General features: G+C 30.8%; 1 protein-coding gene and 1 long non-coding RNA gene across 3 annotated transcripts in view; both read right to left on the reverse strand.

Moving 5' to 3' along the window:
* LOC143047962 (uncharacterized) overlaps positions 1–17,339 on the reverse strand; it is a 28,095-nt gene that overhangs the window by 725 nt on the left and 10,031 nt on the right. Inside the window, exons 6-16 of one of the 2 annotated variants that reach the window (XM_076221339.1) lie at positions 14,370–14,501; positions 13,988–14,063; positions 13,603–13,673; positions 12,749–12,806; positions 11,933–12,105; positions 11,451–11,552; positions 10,861–11,124; positions 10,152–10,439; positions 9,010–9,090; positions 8,465–8,684; positions 4,824–5,012 (exon numbers count right to left, since the gene is read on the reverse strand). In XM_076221339.1, coding sequence (XP_076077454.1) covers positions 4,824–5,012; positions 8,465–8,684; positions 9,010–9,090; positions 10,152–10,439; positions 10,861–11,124; positions 11,451–11,552; positions 11,933–12,105; positions 12,749–12,806; positions 13,603–13,673; positions 13,988–14,063; positions 14,370–14,501 — 1,654 coding nt within the window. The remainder of the gene's footprint in view (positions 1–4,823; positions 5,013–8,464; positions 8,685–9,009; positions 9,091–10,151; positions 10,440–10,860; positions 11,125–11,450; positions 11,553–11,932; positions 12,106–12,748; positions 12,807–13,602; positions 13,674–13,987; positions 14,064–14,369; positions 14,502–17,339) is intronic. The other variant, XM_076221340.1, reaches the window with a different exon arrangement.
* On the reverse strand, positions 11–4,817 carry LOC143047964 (uncharacterized). The gene is made up of 2 exons (XR_012969702.1): positions 1,350–4,817; positions 11–1,188 (listed from the first exon to the last, which is right to left on the reverse strand). It is a non-coding gene; the product is annotated as an uncharacterized LOC143047964 (long non-coding RNA).

The raw sequence follows: 17,339 nt of genomic DNA on the forward strand, positions 1-17,339 counted from the left end.
TATTTTTATAAAAAAAAAACTCCAAACTTATTTTTTTTTCAAGGTAAAATATGAAACATTTTTTTTTTTAATATTTATAAAATTACACAACAGCTCAACCATTTCTTTGACATTACAGATTATTATGTTAGAAAAATTTCTACTACTTCTCATTCTTGCATATTTTATTTCTTATATGTTTATCTTGTATGTTTAAAAGAGATTTTTTGTTCATTTGATTAATTTCACAATATTTCTGATGTCAGCATGGTGAGCCCTTGTGTTTTTTTAATAATGCTTATCAACCATCGAAATCTAGAGATAATATCATCCAATACAAGAAGCATTTTAAACTTTAAAAAGAGGACATAGGTTCAACCAATATAAAGGAACAACATCTTGGCTTCCAGAATTTCTGTTCATTTATACTTTCATGAAAAAAACTGTTTGATCCAAAATACAAGTCTTTACCAAACTGAAGATGGTTGCAATTTCATAATATCTGTAGTTAGTTTAATACCTGAAGTTCTTTGGATAAAAACATTTCAGTAATTTTGTTGTAACATAAATAGTTGTATCGAATGAAATTACAATGAAACCTGTTCAACTTTAAGGCAAAATTCAGTTTAAAATTATTGCCAATGCCAAGTAACAACAATAGCATTCAACGTTTTTTTGTCTCCAATTGAAAAAGCTATGTGAATATTTCATACCTTGAATATAAAAAGGAATTACACTCTTAGTGCTAATAATTCAAATTAGTTTGCATATATGTAAAGAGACATATATTTAGTTGGAATACTTTGATTAATTATCATTTAGAAGAAACAGGTTCCACTGTAAATACACGATATATACCCAGCATAAATAGATAAAACAACAGGATTTATAGCATAACAGTTGATCACATTTACTTTTCAGACAAATTTTAGATTCTGACCATTGCTTGATTTACACAAGGTGCATCACAGAAAATACATTAGTGTTGTGAGACATAAAGCTAGTGTTAGTAGCATCAAATTTAAAATGGTGAATAGGTACCAATGTCATCTACTGTATACGAATAGAACAGAAGGATGGCTTTCAAAAAAAGGTTATTTGCAAAGAAGAATTCAGAACAAATTTGAAGCTTTCTTATCTAACTTTGAAGATTCATTCAGCTTACTTATTATTTATTATTTTTAACTTCTGCACTTGCAAATGTAATGACTTTCAAAATCAGTTATACAGCCTACTTCAATCAATTGGAAAATTTTAAGAAATCCTACAACTTTTTACTATTCCTTTCTTTCAGACAAATTTTGTCATATATGTTTTAAACAAAAGATGTCTAATTGGTTTTGTTAACTTTTAGGTATACTGACCTACACTTTAACATTAATTGATTTGATTTCACTAATATATAGGTATGTTTCTATTTCACATTATATGGGTTAGTTCAAGGTTATTAAAAGACTGATTGACCAAAAAACTGAAGGTGTTTTTCTCTTTTCTTAATCATCCGTCTGAAAGTTTCATTTCACTCAAAGAGACATTAAGTTACGATCTGTAAGCTAATGTATTCCCAAAAGTTTCTATCTAAAGTAACAATCACCTTGAACTTAGACTTATTTACTACAAAATCATTAAGCTTGTTCCCCTTCTGTCTGCATTAGTTTCATTCTAATCAGTCAAAGGAAAGTAAAGTTACCACCTAGAAACCATTTATAAGAACACTATTTTTGGACTTGTGAGCCCATGGAGCAAAATCAATAGATGTCTTACCTACCACCATATCTTCCATCAGCATAAGTTATATTTCATCAGGAAACAAAAATGAAAGATACATTTGGGAAACCAATTTTCAAATATATATCTTAAAAACAGTGACCTTCAACTTTGACTCCTATATCAATAGGCTTTTCCCCCTTCCCTCTATTGTTCATAGCTACAAGTTTCATTCCAATCAGGCAAGGGAAACTCAAGCTTTTGATCATCAAAGATTTCTTAACCTTTCCTTTGTCTTTGCACTGCTATCAAGCAAAAGACACCAAATTTACCATCCGTAATTCATTCCAAATCAACAAATTGTTTTCATGAGGTATCATTGTTATATTAAAAAAAAAATGTTTAAAAGCCCCCAACTGATGTATATAAAATGCTTTGCTGAGCACAGCCTGATACGACTGCAGTGGTCGCACCCTGAACAGTTGGTGCAAGTTTAGACACAATATTCAAGCTTGATACTGTCTGAATTTATTTCCCACAAACTCAATCCCAGCTTTCCCTTTGTGGTATGGTACCTTGCTGTACAATTTCAGAGAGATCCATACAATTGACCTCAAGTAATTATCTGGAAACTAGACAAATGCTTCTTTTTGGCCCCTAATTCCTGAACATTTTGGGCAATTACCCCCAAAATCCAATCCCAGCCTTCCCTTTATGTTGTGATACCTTGCATTACAATTGTAGAGAGATCCATACACTTAAACACAAGTTAATGTCTGAAAACTAGAAAATTGTGTGTTTTTTGTAAGTTTTTTGTCCCTTATTCCTGAACCTTTGGGCAATTACTCCCAAGGTCAATCCCAGCCTTCCCTTTGTGATATGGAACCTAATTGTACAATTTCATACAGGTCCATACACTAACACATATTTTATTGCCTGGAAACTATAAAAATGCTTATTTTAACTCCTTTTGGGCACCTAATTCCTTACACTGTTGGGACCTTAACCCCCAAAATCAATCCCAACCTTCCTATTGTGGAATTTCATAGAGATCTACTTAAACTAAAGTTGTTGTTCGGAAACCATGTGTCTTCAGATGCGGACGACGACGACGTGATACCAATATACAACCGCAATTGAGTTTCTGCAGATTTTTTTGAAAGAGGTGGAAACAGTAAAAAAGTATTGGAAATCCTATGCATGTTTCAAAGCAACTGCTCTGTTTTAATGATGTTTTCCCATATTTTTCACACCATTTTTACCTCCATTCTGAAAATCTGCCCCATATACATATGTCCGAATTAACCGTATTGAAAAAAATGAAACGTATTGTACTGTATTTTATTGCTGGTCTTTAAAAAAAAAATTATTTATTGCAGGTTGAGTCAATACTTTTTATGTTATAAACAATTGTCATTTTTTTTTTTATATTATTAAGCTTGATTTATTTAAACCTTAGAAAATAATGTTCTGGATTTCTTGTTGAAACAGTTTCTAAATAGCTAAAATGTTTTAAGTACCAATTCATAAAAACTGAACATTCTGATAGTTCTGCTTTTGCACAACACAACCTAACATAAAATGCTGTGTTCTTTGCTTAAATGTAAAACCAAAATATTCTTACAGAGAATTAAATTATTATACAGCATACATTTTTCATACCAACCTACATATTGATTCCAACAACGTCCTAGGCAAATGAGAGTTTAAAGGAGCCAACAACACTAACACACAATATTGTCAAAGACAGTAGATAGTAAATGAAATAAATATGTTTTTATACATAACATTTTAAGACAAAGTATCAAAATTTAAGTGTAGAGGTGAATTAGTGTTTGTAGGTCTATCGTTAGATGTTTAGTAGGATTAGTCACAACACACGACACAACACATTGGTTGGATAAAGGCGAAGAACAAAGATGTGTCCTAAAACAGAAAAAAAAATTTTTTAATATTATTCCCTTATTTTGTGCAATAACATGTCTATAATGATATAAAGGCACCATATTGCCATACTGTAATGAAATAAGAGTGAATTTAAAAATTAACCTCGGAACATTTTATATCTCATTTTTTTTCAATTTAGATGAACTTTAAAATTTATGCCAATAAATAGCTACAAGAATCATGAATATTCAAAGGTTCTCAATAAAAATAATGAGATGAGGTATGATTGTCAATATAATAACTATCCACCAAAGACCACAGTGACCTGTAGTTGTTTACATTGTTTTACTTTGTTCTTCAGTGAATTGTTTTTACCTCATCCTCTTATTTTTGTATTGAACAAAAAAAAAATGTTCCCAATAATATGAATTTATATCAATTGGACTTTTTTTTGGTTATTTTGAAAATAGATTTTTTTTTAAATTTCAATCCTTATGCCATTATCTTAGAAAGTGAAATGTGCACAGATTCTGTTTTTATAAGTTTGTACTATATCCCTGAAATTTCTATCACAAAGATAGATACACTTGTAAATAAAAGTTATTTCCTGGAAAGAAAAATCTACATCAACAAAATATTTACAATGATTGCAATATGCAACGGACTTTACAACATATGCAAATTCTGTGATGCACCAGTTTCAAGACAATGCAATGTTACCATGCTGACAGACAACAAATAAACAAGCAATAAACACAAACAAACAAAAGAAAAAACAACAATTGTTATGCTAAAAATGTTAATGCAAAAAGTAAAGAAAAAATCATTCCAAGAGAGATTTGGTTTTTAAAATGTGGCATAGTCTTCTACTGTTACAGAGGAGTACACCACTTTTTGTAAGTTTCCCTAATACGTTTTTTGTTTTCAATCAAAATGTAGTTCTGGTGATAAGTGAAATGCAATGAGTGAATTTAACGTGGAGGGTTCCAATCATTTCCACCACCTATTAAACATAAACAAAAACATTTATAAATATTAACAGATTTAACAGTAATTCATAAATTTGGAGAGGCCTAATAAAACTCTGTTTTGAACGAATTTCGAATATGAAAAAATTTGATTACAGTCTAATATCCAGATTTATTTTAAGCAAATTAAATAAATGCCAACAGGATCAATATGACAATCTTGGCCATATGGAAATGCATTAGAACCCTTCATTGGGCCAATGTGATGAATGATTTTCTCACCGTTACCGCCAGAGGTTTTACATAAGCGGTGGTTCATGTGTTGGCTGTAAGATCCGGAGTGAGAGAAGCGTTTGAGGCACCGTTTACACTGGAAGGGTTTCTCTCCAGTATGGAGGCGCTTGTGTTCCGTCATATGGTGCTTGTGTTTGAACGCCTTACCACAGATATCACAAGGGTACCGACGGGGACCTAAAAATTAAAATAACATATCACTGGGGTACAAATGGGAGCTTGGCAAAAGATTTGATATCACGAAGGGTGAAAATTTGAATTTTTAAACTTTCTTCAATTCTTACTAACTAATATCACAGGGCTACTAGCAATGAGAGACATAAATGACATAATATACTAGGGATGTGGCACAAATATAAGGGGACAAAAGCCAAAGTTAAACAAACATTTCATGGTTGAGTTTATTTCATTTTCTTCTTTATTTTCAATTTCCAAAGCTGAAAGGGCATTAAATGGATGTTGGAATAAGTTCTACAACTTGGAAGATGCAAAAGCTTGATACTTATTAATGATATCTAATGTTTGCATAAATAATTTTATCTTTAAATCATGATGTTAATGTCAATCTTTACCTTTAAAAATGAAAGAACTGACTTTGAAGATTCATATTACATCCCCTATTCATGGCGAACTTGCATCATCTATGTGCATTTTAGTTTGTTAATTTTGGTGCAATAAATTTTAGTACTTAAATGTGTAAAACCCAAAATAATGGTCATTAGTACTGTTAATCAGCAAATAGTTTCTTTTCCTTTTTTTTTCTTAAATCCATGGAGTATTTGATCCATTATTTTCATAAAATATTGCTTTGAGCGTAAAAACGTTAATGAAAGCATTGTCAGGTTTTAGCAAAATTTAAGCCAATATCAATTGGCAGGTGTTAGAACATAGATGTAAAAATTTTAAGACAGTTATCAGCAATAAATTACTAATCCAAATCTCATCTTTTTATTTTTTTGGCCCGAAAATAAAATTAAAGATGAGCAGGACTGAAATTTATATTTTTCTAAAAAATGGGATATACATAACTTATTATGCAGATTAATAATTCACTCATAGGCACTAGTTTCCTTAATTTGACTTGGGAGTAGGAAAATTACCTAATGAATACTTCAACAATTTGCTTCTTAACAAATGTGCAATTGTGCAAAAATACTTAAAAAATAACAGAAAAAAGTATAAAAACCAAATGAAAATTAAATCAGATAATTGAAGTAAATGCAATATAACAAAATAAACTCAAAAGATAAAGTGCACAAAGTAAAAGAGAAGATTAGTCAAATATCAGTCTGCACGGTTAGCCACTAGTCCGATGCCCCAGACTAGTAAAATGTCATTCGGACTAGTAAGGTTTTGCAAAACTTTGTTTGGCCCAATAAGAAAAATGTCAGAATATTGGTCTTCGGACTAGTAGTTGAAAAAGTTTTTGGTGCAGACTGAAATATAACCAAATGGAAAAAAATAAAATAAACTGAAATGTACAGAATAATATTGTGTTGTTGTCTGTTGCATTCAAAATATACAAACTGTAAAATTCACATTTCTTTATCAGCAAATCTGTTAGTAGTGTTAAAATGTTAATATCATGCATAAAATAACATAAAACCACCATAAAACACATCTAAGTCTTCAATTAAAGTATAATCCATCATAATTTGATAAAATAGTATAAAATATTGATTTATTAAGCCAAATGCCTGTAATAATCTTATCTAAAGTACTTAAATTTTCAAATTTTCATGCTTATGCAATACAATGTCACAAAGATTTCTTGCATTCCAAGACTTTTGTTTAATAAAACTATAGAACTCAATTATCAACTCAATTTTGGGTGTATTTATTTGAAATATCTTCTTCATTTTCTCTCTTTATATTTTCATATTGACATTTGCCAAAATCAGAGACATAGGAACAAAGTTTTTCCATCTTGACTCTCCTAAATTAAAAAGGATAATTTTTGCAGTGAGCTTTGTACAAGCTTTAAACAGCTTGTGTTTTCGAATCCTCCTATCAAATTATTTGGTTATAAAAAGTTTCAAAACAAATATCCTCCATGCTTCTTTAAAATTATTATGACATATCAAATGATGACCTTAGATGGGTTTTCATAGCAAAAACAAAGCTGTTCCCTTGCAAATTATAAGAACTAAAACTAAACAAAATTAAAATAAAATGTGTGTATCCAACTGGATTAGTCTGGAAATTCTGGAAGTATTGTATGATCTCAAACATGCTGTCATTCAAACTCCATTCTATAAACAACGTTCATGTCAATTCATTCTTGAATTCCCCCTTCTAAGTAAACTACTGCTGTAAAAAATCCTTAGCATTTGTTCAACCATAAATAGGGGATGTCCCTTACTAGGAAATATTTATGAATGATTAAATAAAAGGAAAATTTACTGTGCTGTTAGTTTTATATTTTCCCTATTGATGATGCAAAATAACATAATCATCATACCCCAAAAAAACATAAATTCTAATTATCTAAATAAAAATTCTATCTTTTTTTTATTATTTCTTTTTAACTTGCAAGGTACAGTTTGTCAAATTCAATGGCATGCAATATAAATATCCATCCACAAACTGACATTACTTCTCATGCCAAAAAATGTTAGTCACAGAATTCATTGTCATGCCTTTTATTATCCAACATGCGTTAAAACTATCTACTTCATTTAGCAATGGCCAAGTCCTAAATTAAGCTATTCACTAGCAAATGATGCCTTATACAACTAATTCATCTATCTGGGGTACCACAGTGTATATAAACACTAAAATTTAATGTGGCTATCTATTGCAATTCAGAAAAACAATACAATATTACAATGGTTAATAGAAATTGTGCTTACTACCATCCTACTTGGAAGTCCGATAGTAATGAATTACAAATACACCTAAACAATATTAATGTTATTGCAGTCACAAATCTGTGTTTATAAATTACTTAATCACTGCTAGTATGTGTGTCGGTTTTTTTCTTAATTCTAAAAGATTTCATTTATATGTTTGTGCATTTCATTCAATAATGGAATTATATATAATTAAAATAATGTTTGCAGTATCAGATTTATCTACATCTATCTAGAATTTATATATAGTTAACCAATTGTATAATAATCAAGTGGACCCTGAAATGAGAGTTCTGTTTTGATAGTGACATTTTTACTTGAATCAAGAACTAAGAAGTTTGTGTATGAAGAAAAAGAAAATGATACGCGACTATCTTACCCTGTTTTGATTTTTTTGCTTTTCTAATGACTACAAGTGTTCCAATTTTATTTTTATCCATGTTCTATGCCTTCACCTAACCAGTTATACTTGTCCATTTTCCTTTGTTCAGCAATATTTTCAATTTATATTTGAGTTGATGAATATTTTCATATTGAGCTTAATGAACATTTCTGTAAACCAGAGTATGACCTTGAATCTGAAGCAATGTACAACAAACAATATGGAGACCGGATTATGAGAATTCTTTTGATAGGGAGATAAGTTGAGTAAATAGAGTTAACAAAAGTATGAAAATGTGGACAAGTATAACTATATCCTACACAACCTATCCTGATAATGATCTCTACTTATAAAAAGAAAATCCACATGCGCAAGCAAGCACAAACACAACATACTTTCTTTCCTGTCTTCCCTCTTTTTCTTTCTATGAGCTGGTTTTTTGCTCTTCTTTTGAGGAGAATTGTCCTCCTGTGACTCTTGGCTATCTGACATCATACTCTTATCTGGAGACATGCCATCTGGTGATGACTTAGCTGAGTCATCAGGTGACATAGAATTAAAGGATTCATCCCCACCACCTTCCATACCTGCTGCCATGCCATCCTGAGATAAATCCTGAAAAAATGGCATGCAATGTATATATATATCAATAGTCCACCAAAAAGTCCACTAGAAATCAAAAAGGCATATTTCCTTAAAAAAATGTGATTATAGTAAAAATATTAGTCAGAACAAATTTTTATACTTAATCTGATAGCAGTGAAACTGAATGAATCAACAAAAAGATAGTAATTGTTGAATTATTTATGTAAGCGCTACCCTTTATTAATCCTTTATTAATATTTTGAAATATTATTTTTTTTAAATTTTTTAAAATATTCAATGTTACTGTATGTTTGTTTCAAAGTATGAAGCATCTATAGGCTAGTACAATGATTACCTCTGTTTTCTGAGAATCAGGAGAATCAATGCTACCCATTTCCATCATTTGTTGTTGGTTTGCCTGTTCCATCGAAGGGTCCTGAAATAAGAAATTATCACAATATACAGTCAGTAAATAAGTTATCAGAGAAAAATAACACGCATGTGTTATTACAGACACTTTCATGAGTTGTCTACTCTTTTTTCCTTAATCTGTAATAACATATGTTTGTTATCAGTTAAATATATCATAAATATTTTATCTTTAATAGGCACTTGGGAATTCTTAAAAACTTTGCACAGTAGCTTAATATATTTCCTTGATAACTAATTTTCTAATTCTATTGATACAATTTTGATCAACCATGGTAAATCAATGAGACAAGGCCTTTAAGGGAAAACTAAGCTGCAATAACAAGGCTTAGTTATTACAAGCGTGAAACTTACTATATGAGAGTAAATGAGACACTTGGAATCTTGCACAGTGCCTCATTACAAGCTCTGATCATCATTCTTACAATGAATTGAAATACATTGTTATGCAAGTCAGAGCAAAGCCTTTAAAGAGATATAGAAAAGCTGTAATAACACCCTTTGGTTATTGCAGGAATATATTTTTTGTAATAACATAGGTGTACTATGCATGATTGCTAAACTATGAGCTGTTATATCTTTGCAAAGATTAGTATACATAAAGAAAATTATAATAGAACTGGAGAAAAATTTAACAAAATAAAGGTTGTATATTTTCCCTTTGAAACATGTAACATACATATGTTATCACAGGTTTTTTTTTATATTTTAGCTCACAATAACAACATGTATGTTATTTTTCTCTTACATGTCTAATAACTTAATTTAAGTTAGACCCTTGACTGATATACCATCTGATCATTTCTTTACCATCAGTAACATAAATACAAGGATAAAACTTATCATATCTTTTAACAATACCTACACATATTTTTTAACAATACCTTATTACAGACTTGAAAACACTTGAAAATACAAGCCAGAAAAATATTGACACATGATCTTAGAGTTGAAGTTTAACAACTAATTTCTAATTCATGCCTTAAGAGTTGAAATATATCTACTCATTTTTTAATTCATATTAGTCATATAAATCACATTGTATTGCTACTATTTAAGTATAACAACCTGTGGCATCATAGGCTGTGGCTGTATAACAGTTTGTGGCTGTATCATGTTCTGTTGTGGCATTACATTCTGTGGCATCATATTCTGATTCTGCATGATTTGTTGTGGCTGTAACATGTTCTGTTGAGGCACCACGTTCGGCATTGGCATCATTTGTGGCTGTTGTGGCACTGCATTTGGTGAATTCATCATTGGCTGATTTGGGACCATATTCTGGTTTGAAACTGGTGGCTGTGCTGGCATTACACCTTGGTTCATGACTTGTGGCAAATTTGCCATTACTTGTCCCTATTGCAATAATCAAGATTTGTTATTTTGTATGTAACAACTTCATACACATTTGGATAATGTTATCAGTTTCAAAACTCTTTGCTTAGTCTGATTGTTGACTTTTATACAGCAGAATTTAATTAATATTTACAGGACTATTCTGCATTTACACTAGCTTTTTCTCTACATCATTTTTTTTTTGTATCAAACTTTCTTCACAATTTAGTATTATAAACATCATACGTTATTATGATATTATTTAATGTATGTATTAGTTTAACAAAATTTGAAAGTGATGTCTTGTTAAAATTACCTTATTCTTTACTGAAGAATTTTTGTTCATGTTTTTCAATGAGACAAGATAAGAATAAACAATGATCCTACATATATGTCTGACCACAATCTTTAGGATAATTTACTACCACATGAGTATTTTTACCTCTGAAACAATAGGAGGTGGTGGTACAGGATTATCTAACTGATGCTGTCTTTCTTCTTCCTCCCTTTTTAATCTCTCTTCTTCTTCACGTTTTATTCTCTCCTCCTCTTCCTTCTTTCTTTTTTCTGCTAGCTCTGCTTGTTTTTTCTTTTCTTCTTCTTGCTGTTGTAAATACTGTATGTGTCTTTGCTTCAGTTCTTCTTTGGCTTTGACCATCATTGTATTGAACATGTCATCACTTATCTGTGGTTTATTTTCACACAGCTGTAAATAAAGAATATTATTGACTGTATGTGTGCATGTGTATCACTGTGTATTATTATGAGAATTAGCTATACTCATATAGATGCTTTACTACCTTTGACATCTTAGTGTAACCCTCAAAAGAAGCTGTTCCCTAACATTTAATAATGACAAGATCTTAAAACAAGTCTTTTTTTCCATTCATGAACCTCAAATATGTTGCTAGGCTATGTTATCAGTGTAACAATTGTATCATCAAGATTATAACAAACAAGAAAATAAATAAATTTTCTAGGACTTTGAAGCTTACTTATAGCTACTCTTTCAATATCACATCATAAACTTACTTTTTTCAATTCTTCTTGAAATTGTTCACTAGCCTCAGAAAATCTCTTTTTCTTTGCTTCATGCTTTTCTTCAATTGTTTGTAATTCGTTTTCTAATTTTTTCTGTAAAAAAAAGACAAAATGATATCAACCTAAAAAAATAATACCTTGTGTCACCCGATCCCTTAAATTTTTAATAAATTTTTACTTCTTATATATATAATTTTTTCATGATTATAGCAGTCATAGTATTGTATAGGACAGATTTGATTTTACCAGACTATGCCTTACTTGGATTTATAGTCTAAACATACATTATCACTCTAATTGCTAATAATTATCAGTACTACGTATAATTTCTTTCAGGACTGTATGTGACAGGATGCAAAAACAAAGACACAGATTTCATAAAATGAAGATTTACTGTAAATATAACAGCTTACAAACTTTGGTAACCTCCCAAAAATTGATAACGACTAAGAATTCTATGAAAATGTTTATACCTGATGCATGGTTAATGATTGCACTTGACGTTTTAGTACTCCCATTCTGCCTGTTGTAACTACTGTTCGTATATCTGGTACCACTGTTTCACTGAATATGTCATTTATAAGTCTATGATTACGTAGATATCTTGCATGGGCTATATGTTTCACTGAAAATCCATCATCTGGATCTACAAAAAATAAATGATATTTTATTATAACGTAAAAGAGATATTTCTATGGTTATAAACATATAAAAAGTTAATCACAATATTTTCATGTCTGTACCATATCAATAGCTTCATTGAACAGATAATAAACCAAATGGTTTATTTTTGTAATTGTGTTTAACTTGTTCAAAACTTATCTAGATATTGTTGAGCTTGAGGTCTGAAGTGGATTTGTGACAATTGTGGTTTCTGTTCTTGCTTTGATGATTTGCTATCAAATTGAAGTACCCTCTAAATAGGTAATTAACTTCATCCAGAAAATTCATATATTTTGTTAAAATATAAACATTGACAGTCATAATAGTAGAGGTAAAAAATAAGAAGTCTGCATTGTAAACCCAACATTATATTATAATTGCAGTGCTATAAAAGATTTGAAAAGCTTTGACTGACAAGTTGTACAATGTTTTAATTGATACCGCCTTATAAAAGGTTACGCATTACATTAACCTTAATCTTATTTCTTTCTGCGTCAGAAGTTGCATAAGGCCTCAAGTGAAAAGTTTCAAATTTAATATTAATATACTCTCCTATCTGCATTTTCAAAGACTAGATTTAAAAGTTGAATGTTCATTTGTTTTCCGCTCTATAAAATTAAACCAACCTTCATCCTCATCAGCTTGCTGTATACTTATTCTCCCTTGGGCCTCCATTTTAGCTGCCTGTGAAATAAAGAATATGATGCATGTGTAGCAAATATTTTTGTCAAGATTTAAATTTTATTATTTCCCTGAAAGATAATATCCAGGAAATTAAAACACCATAGAAATTTAAACCTACATAGAATATTACTTTAACATACTGGAAACCTTGAAATTTAATCCCCATAAATTAAAAGACTAAGATGTAACAAAAAATATTAACCCCAGGAAACTGATGTTTCTACAGTATTAATCATAGCAGCCATTCTACTAAACAAGTGTCTTTAATGAACAATTTGTTCTCTCTTCCGAGAATGATTAACATAACAATTTAATTCTAAAACATGGAAAACTTGAAAACTGATTATTTGATTAGAGTGTGAATAAAGGGACAGAGATCCTGGGTATGTGTCAATGAGATTGTAACCCACCAACAAAACTAACAAAATTGCTTTGGTGATTGGTTTTATCAAAAGGTCTTTATAGATCACAAACAAAATTTAATTGTTTGCTTATAATTCCTTATGAGAAGATATATTAGCAAATGTAAACTATATAAATACTAAATGGAAAATTATAAATATATATCATATATCAAATATATAACTGTGAAGAAAATTCGAATAAAGTTGTTTTACATTTGTCATTTCTGGGCTTTTTATAGTGTTGTACTGTGACCTATAATTGTTAATTTCAGTGTCATTTGAATTTTGAGGAGAGTTTTCTCATTGGCAATCTTGAAACATCTTCTTTTATATATTTACTTAATGCAATGTAGTTTAATATACTTGTACAGTTTCAGGAAAATGTAACTTACTTGTTGACCCCTAGGTGTTCTTTGTTCTCTTTGCTTCTGTTGTTCTTCTTCCATAGCAGCCTCAGCAGCAGCTGGAAATAACAAAATAACATGCTACATGTACATTGTATAAATTACATCCCCATATTTCAAAACTATAATCAGTAAACTCAACTTTTACTTAATATTAACATTCAATTCTTTATCCAGTAGTTATAAATTTAAAACCTTTGTACAATAGTTTTATCTCATATTTATTTTTAATATGTAACGATTTTCTATTTGTAAATGTAAAGTTCCTATGGTTCATTATTTACATTAAATTTAAAAGATATTGACAAAAGAATAAACAAAAATAGTTCTTTTATAAAAGAAAGTGTTGAGTAATTATCAAATATGTTCTTACCTTTTCCTTTAGCTGCAACCCACGCTTGGTATGCTGAGGAGTTATGATACAGTTTCATTGCTTCATTGTACTGAGCCTGTAAAAAACAACAAGTTTTTAATTACAATTTCAATATTGATTAAACAATAAAACAAAATTAAATTTTACATACAATTGTAAATCGTCATTATGCTGATTCCATGTTTTCTCAAAGTGGCTAATATCTTATGAACTTAATGATATCTTTTTCAACTCTTGATCATGATCATGAAAATTGTGTAGTTTAAAAAATCAGATAAATAGTTATTATATATCAACTTTTCTTTATGCTGGTAAATATCAATTACCCTGATTAGTAAAGGGACATTCTGTCAGTACATAAAGAGAAATATGTGGATTCTACCTTTTCTGATTCATATTCATCCATAAATTCCTGTTTTTGAGATTCATCTAAATCTCTCCACATTTGTCCAATGATCTTGCCTATCTCCCATAGCTTCAAATCTGGATTAGAATTCTTTACACTATCCCATATCTACAAAGAAAATTCACCATTTTATATGTGTGCTTCTTTCACTGAAATTTAATTATTACTCCATACTAAAACCATGTGTATTCATACATGTGATGGACTGTGAAACTCAGATCAGGAGATTTGGAAATTTTGGTCAGGAGATTAGGACTCAGATCAGGAGGTTTTTTATCGACATAAATTTTGTCGTAAATGTAACCGTATGATGTAATCAAAGAGCAGAATGCTCTGAGGGATACGATTGCCATATAGTTTTCATTGACACATGTATAGCAGTTCTGCCAACTTTTCATTAAGCAAATTCGTGAGATTTGGCCAAAATAGAAAAGATCAAAGAGGAAAAAAATGATCCAAGGATACTGCTGCAAAAAAGCATGAACATGCGTGAGTCTCACGCATTTTTGGCAGCCCTGGCCTTGATAGTCCAAATAATTATGACGTCTTGAAAGGCTATTATATTTTTTTTTCTTTCACGCCTTACTTCGACGTGGAAGTAAGGCTTCAAAGAAAAAAATTATAATAGCCTTCCAAGACGTCATAATTATTTGGACTATGGCCTTGAAGGCATAAAACTTTGCTCAGTGCTTGGAGCACAAAAATCATGCTCGAAACAAGAAATCAAGCAATTTCATTGGTTGATTTTCGAGTATGAGTACAAAAAAACTGACTCGAAAGTTTTATGACCGCAAGGCCAGGTACAGCTGGATAGTAGAATTAATTGCATAACAGTGTGGTCGACAGTAAAAAGTTTGTAGGTTGTAACTTGTTTGTCAACGGCTATGATTTTATGCTCACCCAGCCTGTCAGAGGCCTTCCAGTGGGGATTGAAATATTCACTTGTTACACATTCCGATACATAAAATGAAACTTTCTTTTTACAAAGCTTGAAAGGAATTTGTTTTAAATATTTATTATAATCATCACATACAACCGTGTCATTTATAAGAATAATAATGTTCAGAGATGATATTATTTACTAATAATAAAAAAATAGGTTTATCCATTGTAAAAAAAACTATTAAGTTGATGGGGTTAATTCACAAAATATCTCATTGATTAAGAGCACAACTACTACGGTGTGATCATTTAAGAATGGCCTACTATTTATTCAATGCGTATACATGTGGGTTTTGTTTGTGAAGAGTTCTGGAGAATTAAAAAATCGTTTGATTTCTTTGTTTAATACCATAAAACGATTCATTCTTTCAGATATTTGTCACTTTGCCTTATCTTCAAGTCCAACACAATTTCTCACGTTTCTTACAAAACTTATATTCTTGTGATGTATTCTTTTGTTGGAAAAAAATGTATTGATATAGATAGATATAGGAAGATGTGGTATGAGTGCCAATGAGACAACTCTCCTCCCAAGTAATAATTCATAAAAGTAAATCATTATAGGTCAAGGTACGACCTGCAACACGGAGCCTTGGCTCACATCGAACAGCAAGTTATAGAGGGCCCCAAAACTACTAGTGTAAAACCATTCAAACGGGAAAACCAACGAGAAACGAAAAACACATATGAACTACATAAACAGACGACATCATGCATTGTAACTTTTAAAGCCAATTAAGTAAAAAAAATAATCTGAAAGAACGTGCGATATCATATTAGGAAAATTGATGGTCAAACCATAACAAAAAATCAAGTAAAGAATTTTAAGTATTCAACCTTTATAGCTTGCTGTTCGGTGTGAGCCAAGACTCCGTGTTGAAGGCCATTTTTATTTATTTTCAAATTACAAAGGTTATTCCTGATTAGTATTTTTAATTATTTTATTTAGGCGTTTAGAACCTTTGGTGACCTCACAGTTTAAATTTCTATGATAAGTACGTCGTGAGCAGTGGGCATTACAGACGAACGTTCACCTAATTTCCCCCAGTCAATGAATGGCCATAGCTACACTGTCATGAATTTCATTCTATTATTTTCAAAACTAATTCAACTGCACATGCAAAGGTAATATAAATCTGAATAGTCACTCAACTTTAAAAATTGCTAATCCCGGATACAAGTGTACGAGCAATGTACTTATTGTGTTTTATTTGTGTGCTATCAATTCCAAGTTTACTTTCCACAGCAGTCACTGAGAGAGAGAGAAGGTATTTCACTTCATAGTTCGAGATTACTCTGATGTCCGACGGCTGATTTGCCAGACAAGCTGGGACCGTGGGGGACTTTTATGCTAGTAGACTTAAATTACAAACTTAAATAGTCCCAGTCCCATATATTATATCGAGTATTACTGGATGCCGAATTGAATTTTAAATATATAGGTGCCGATTTGACTTTTTCTATGTGTGCCGATTTGACCAGGTGCATGCCGATTTGACTTGTACCCAGTAATCTGACAGACTCGGGACTATTCACTTCGTATCTTATCACCGTTAATTCTAGGAGGAACCCCATTTCCCAGTCCCGTATATTATATCAAATATTTTTGGATGCCGAATTGACTTTTAAATAGGTGCCGATTTGACTAGATGCCGATTTAACCAGGTGCCGATTTGACTTTTTCTATGGGTGCCGATTTGACTTCTACCCAGTAATCTCGGACTATTCACTTCGTATCTTATGACTTATCACCGTTAATTCTAGGAGGAACCCCATTTCTTAATCTTTAATTGTTAATTTCCTTTGGGTCAGTGGGCATGAATCCTTCCGTACACACTCCTCTGTTTAAATTGAGATCGTTCTTAATATAATACGACGTTCATCGACATCTGTTGAATCTGTTCCATACCAAACTCCTCCTGTAGACAAAATGATAAACATCATAGTAACAACAAAGGGTGTAGAAAAAATACTAAAAAATATTAATGCATCAAAAGCGATGGG

The sequence above is a fragment of the Mytilus galloprovincialis genome, chromosome 10, assembly GCF_965363235.1.
Source record: "Mytilus galloprovincialis chromosome 10, xbMytGall1.hap1.1, whole genome shotgun sequence".
Lineage (NCBI taxonomy): Eukaryota > Metazoa > Mollusca > Bivalvia > Mytilida > Mytilidae > Mytilus > Mytilus galloprovincialis.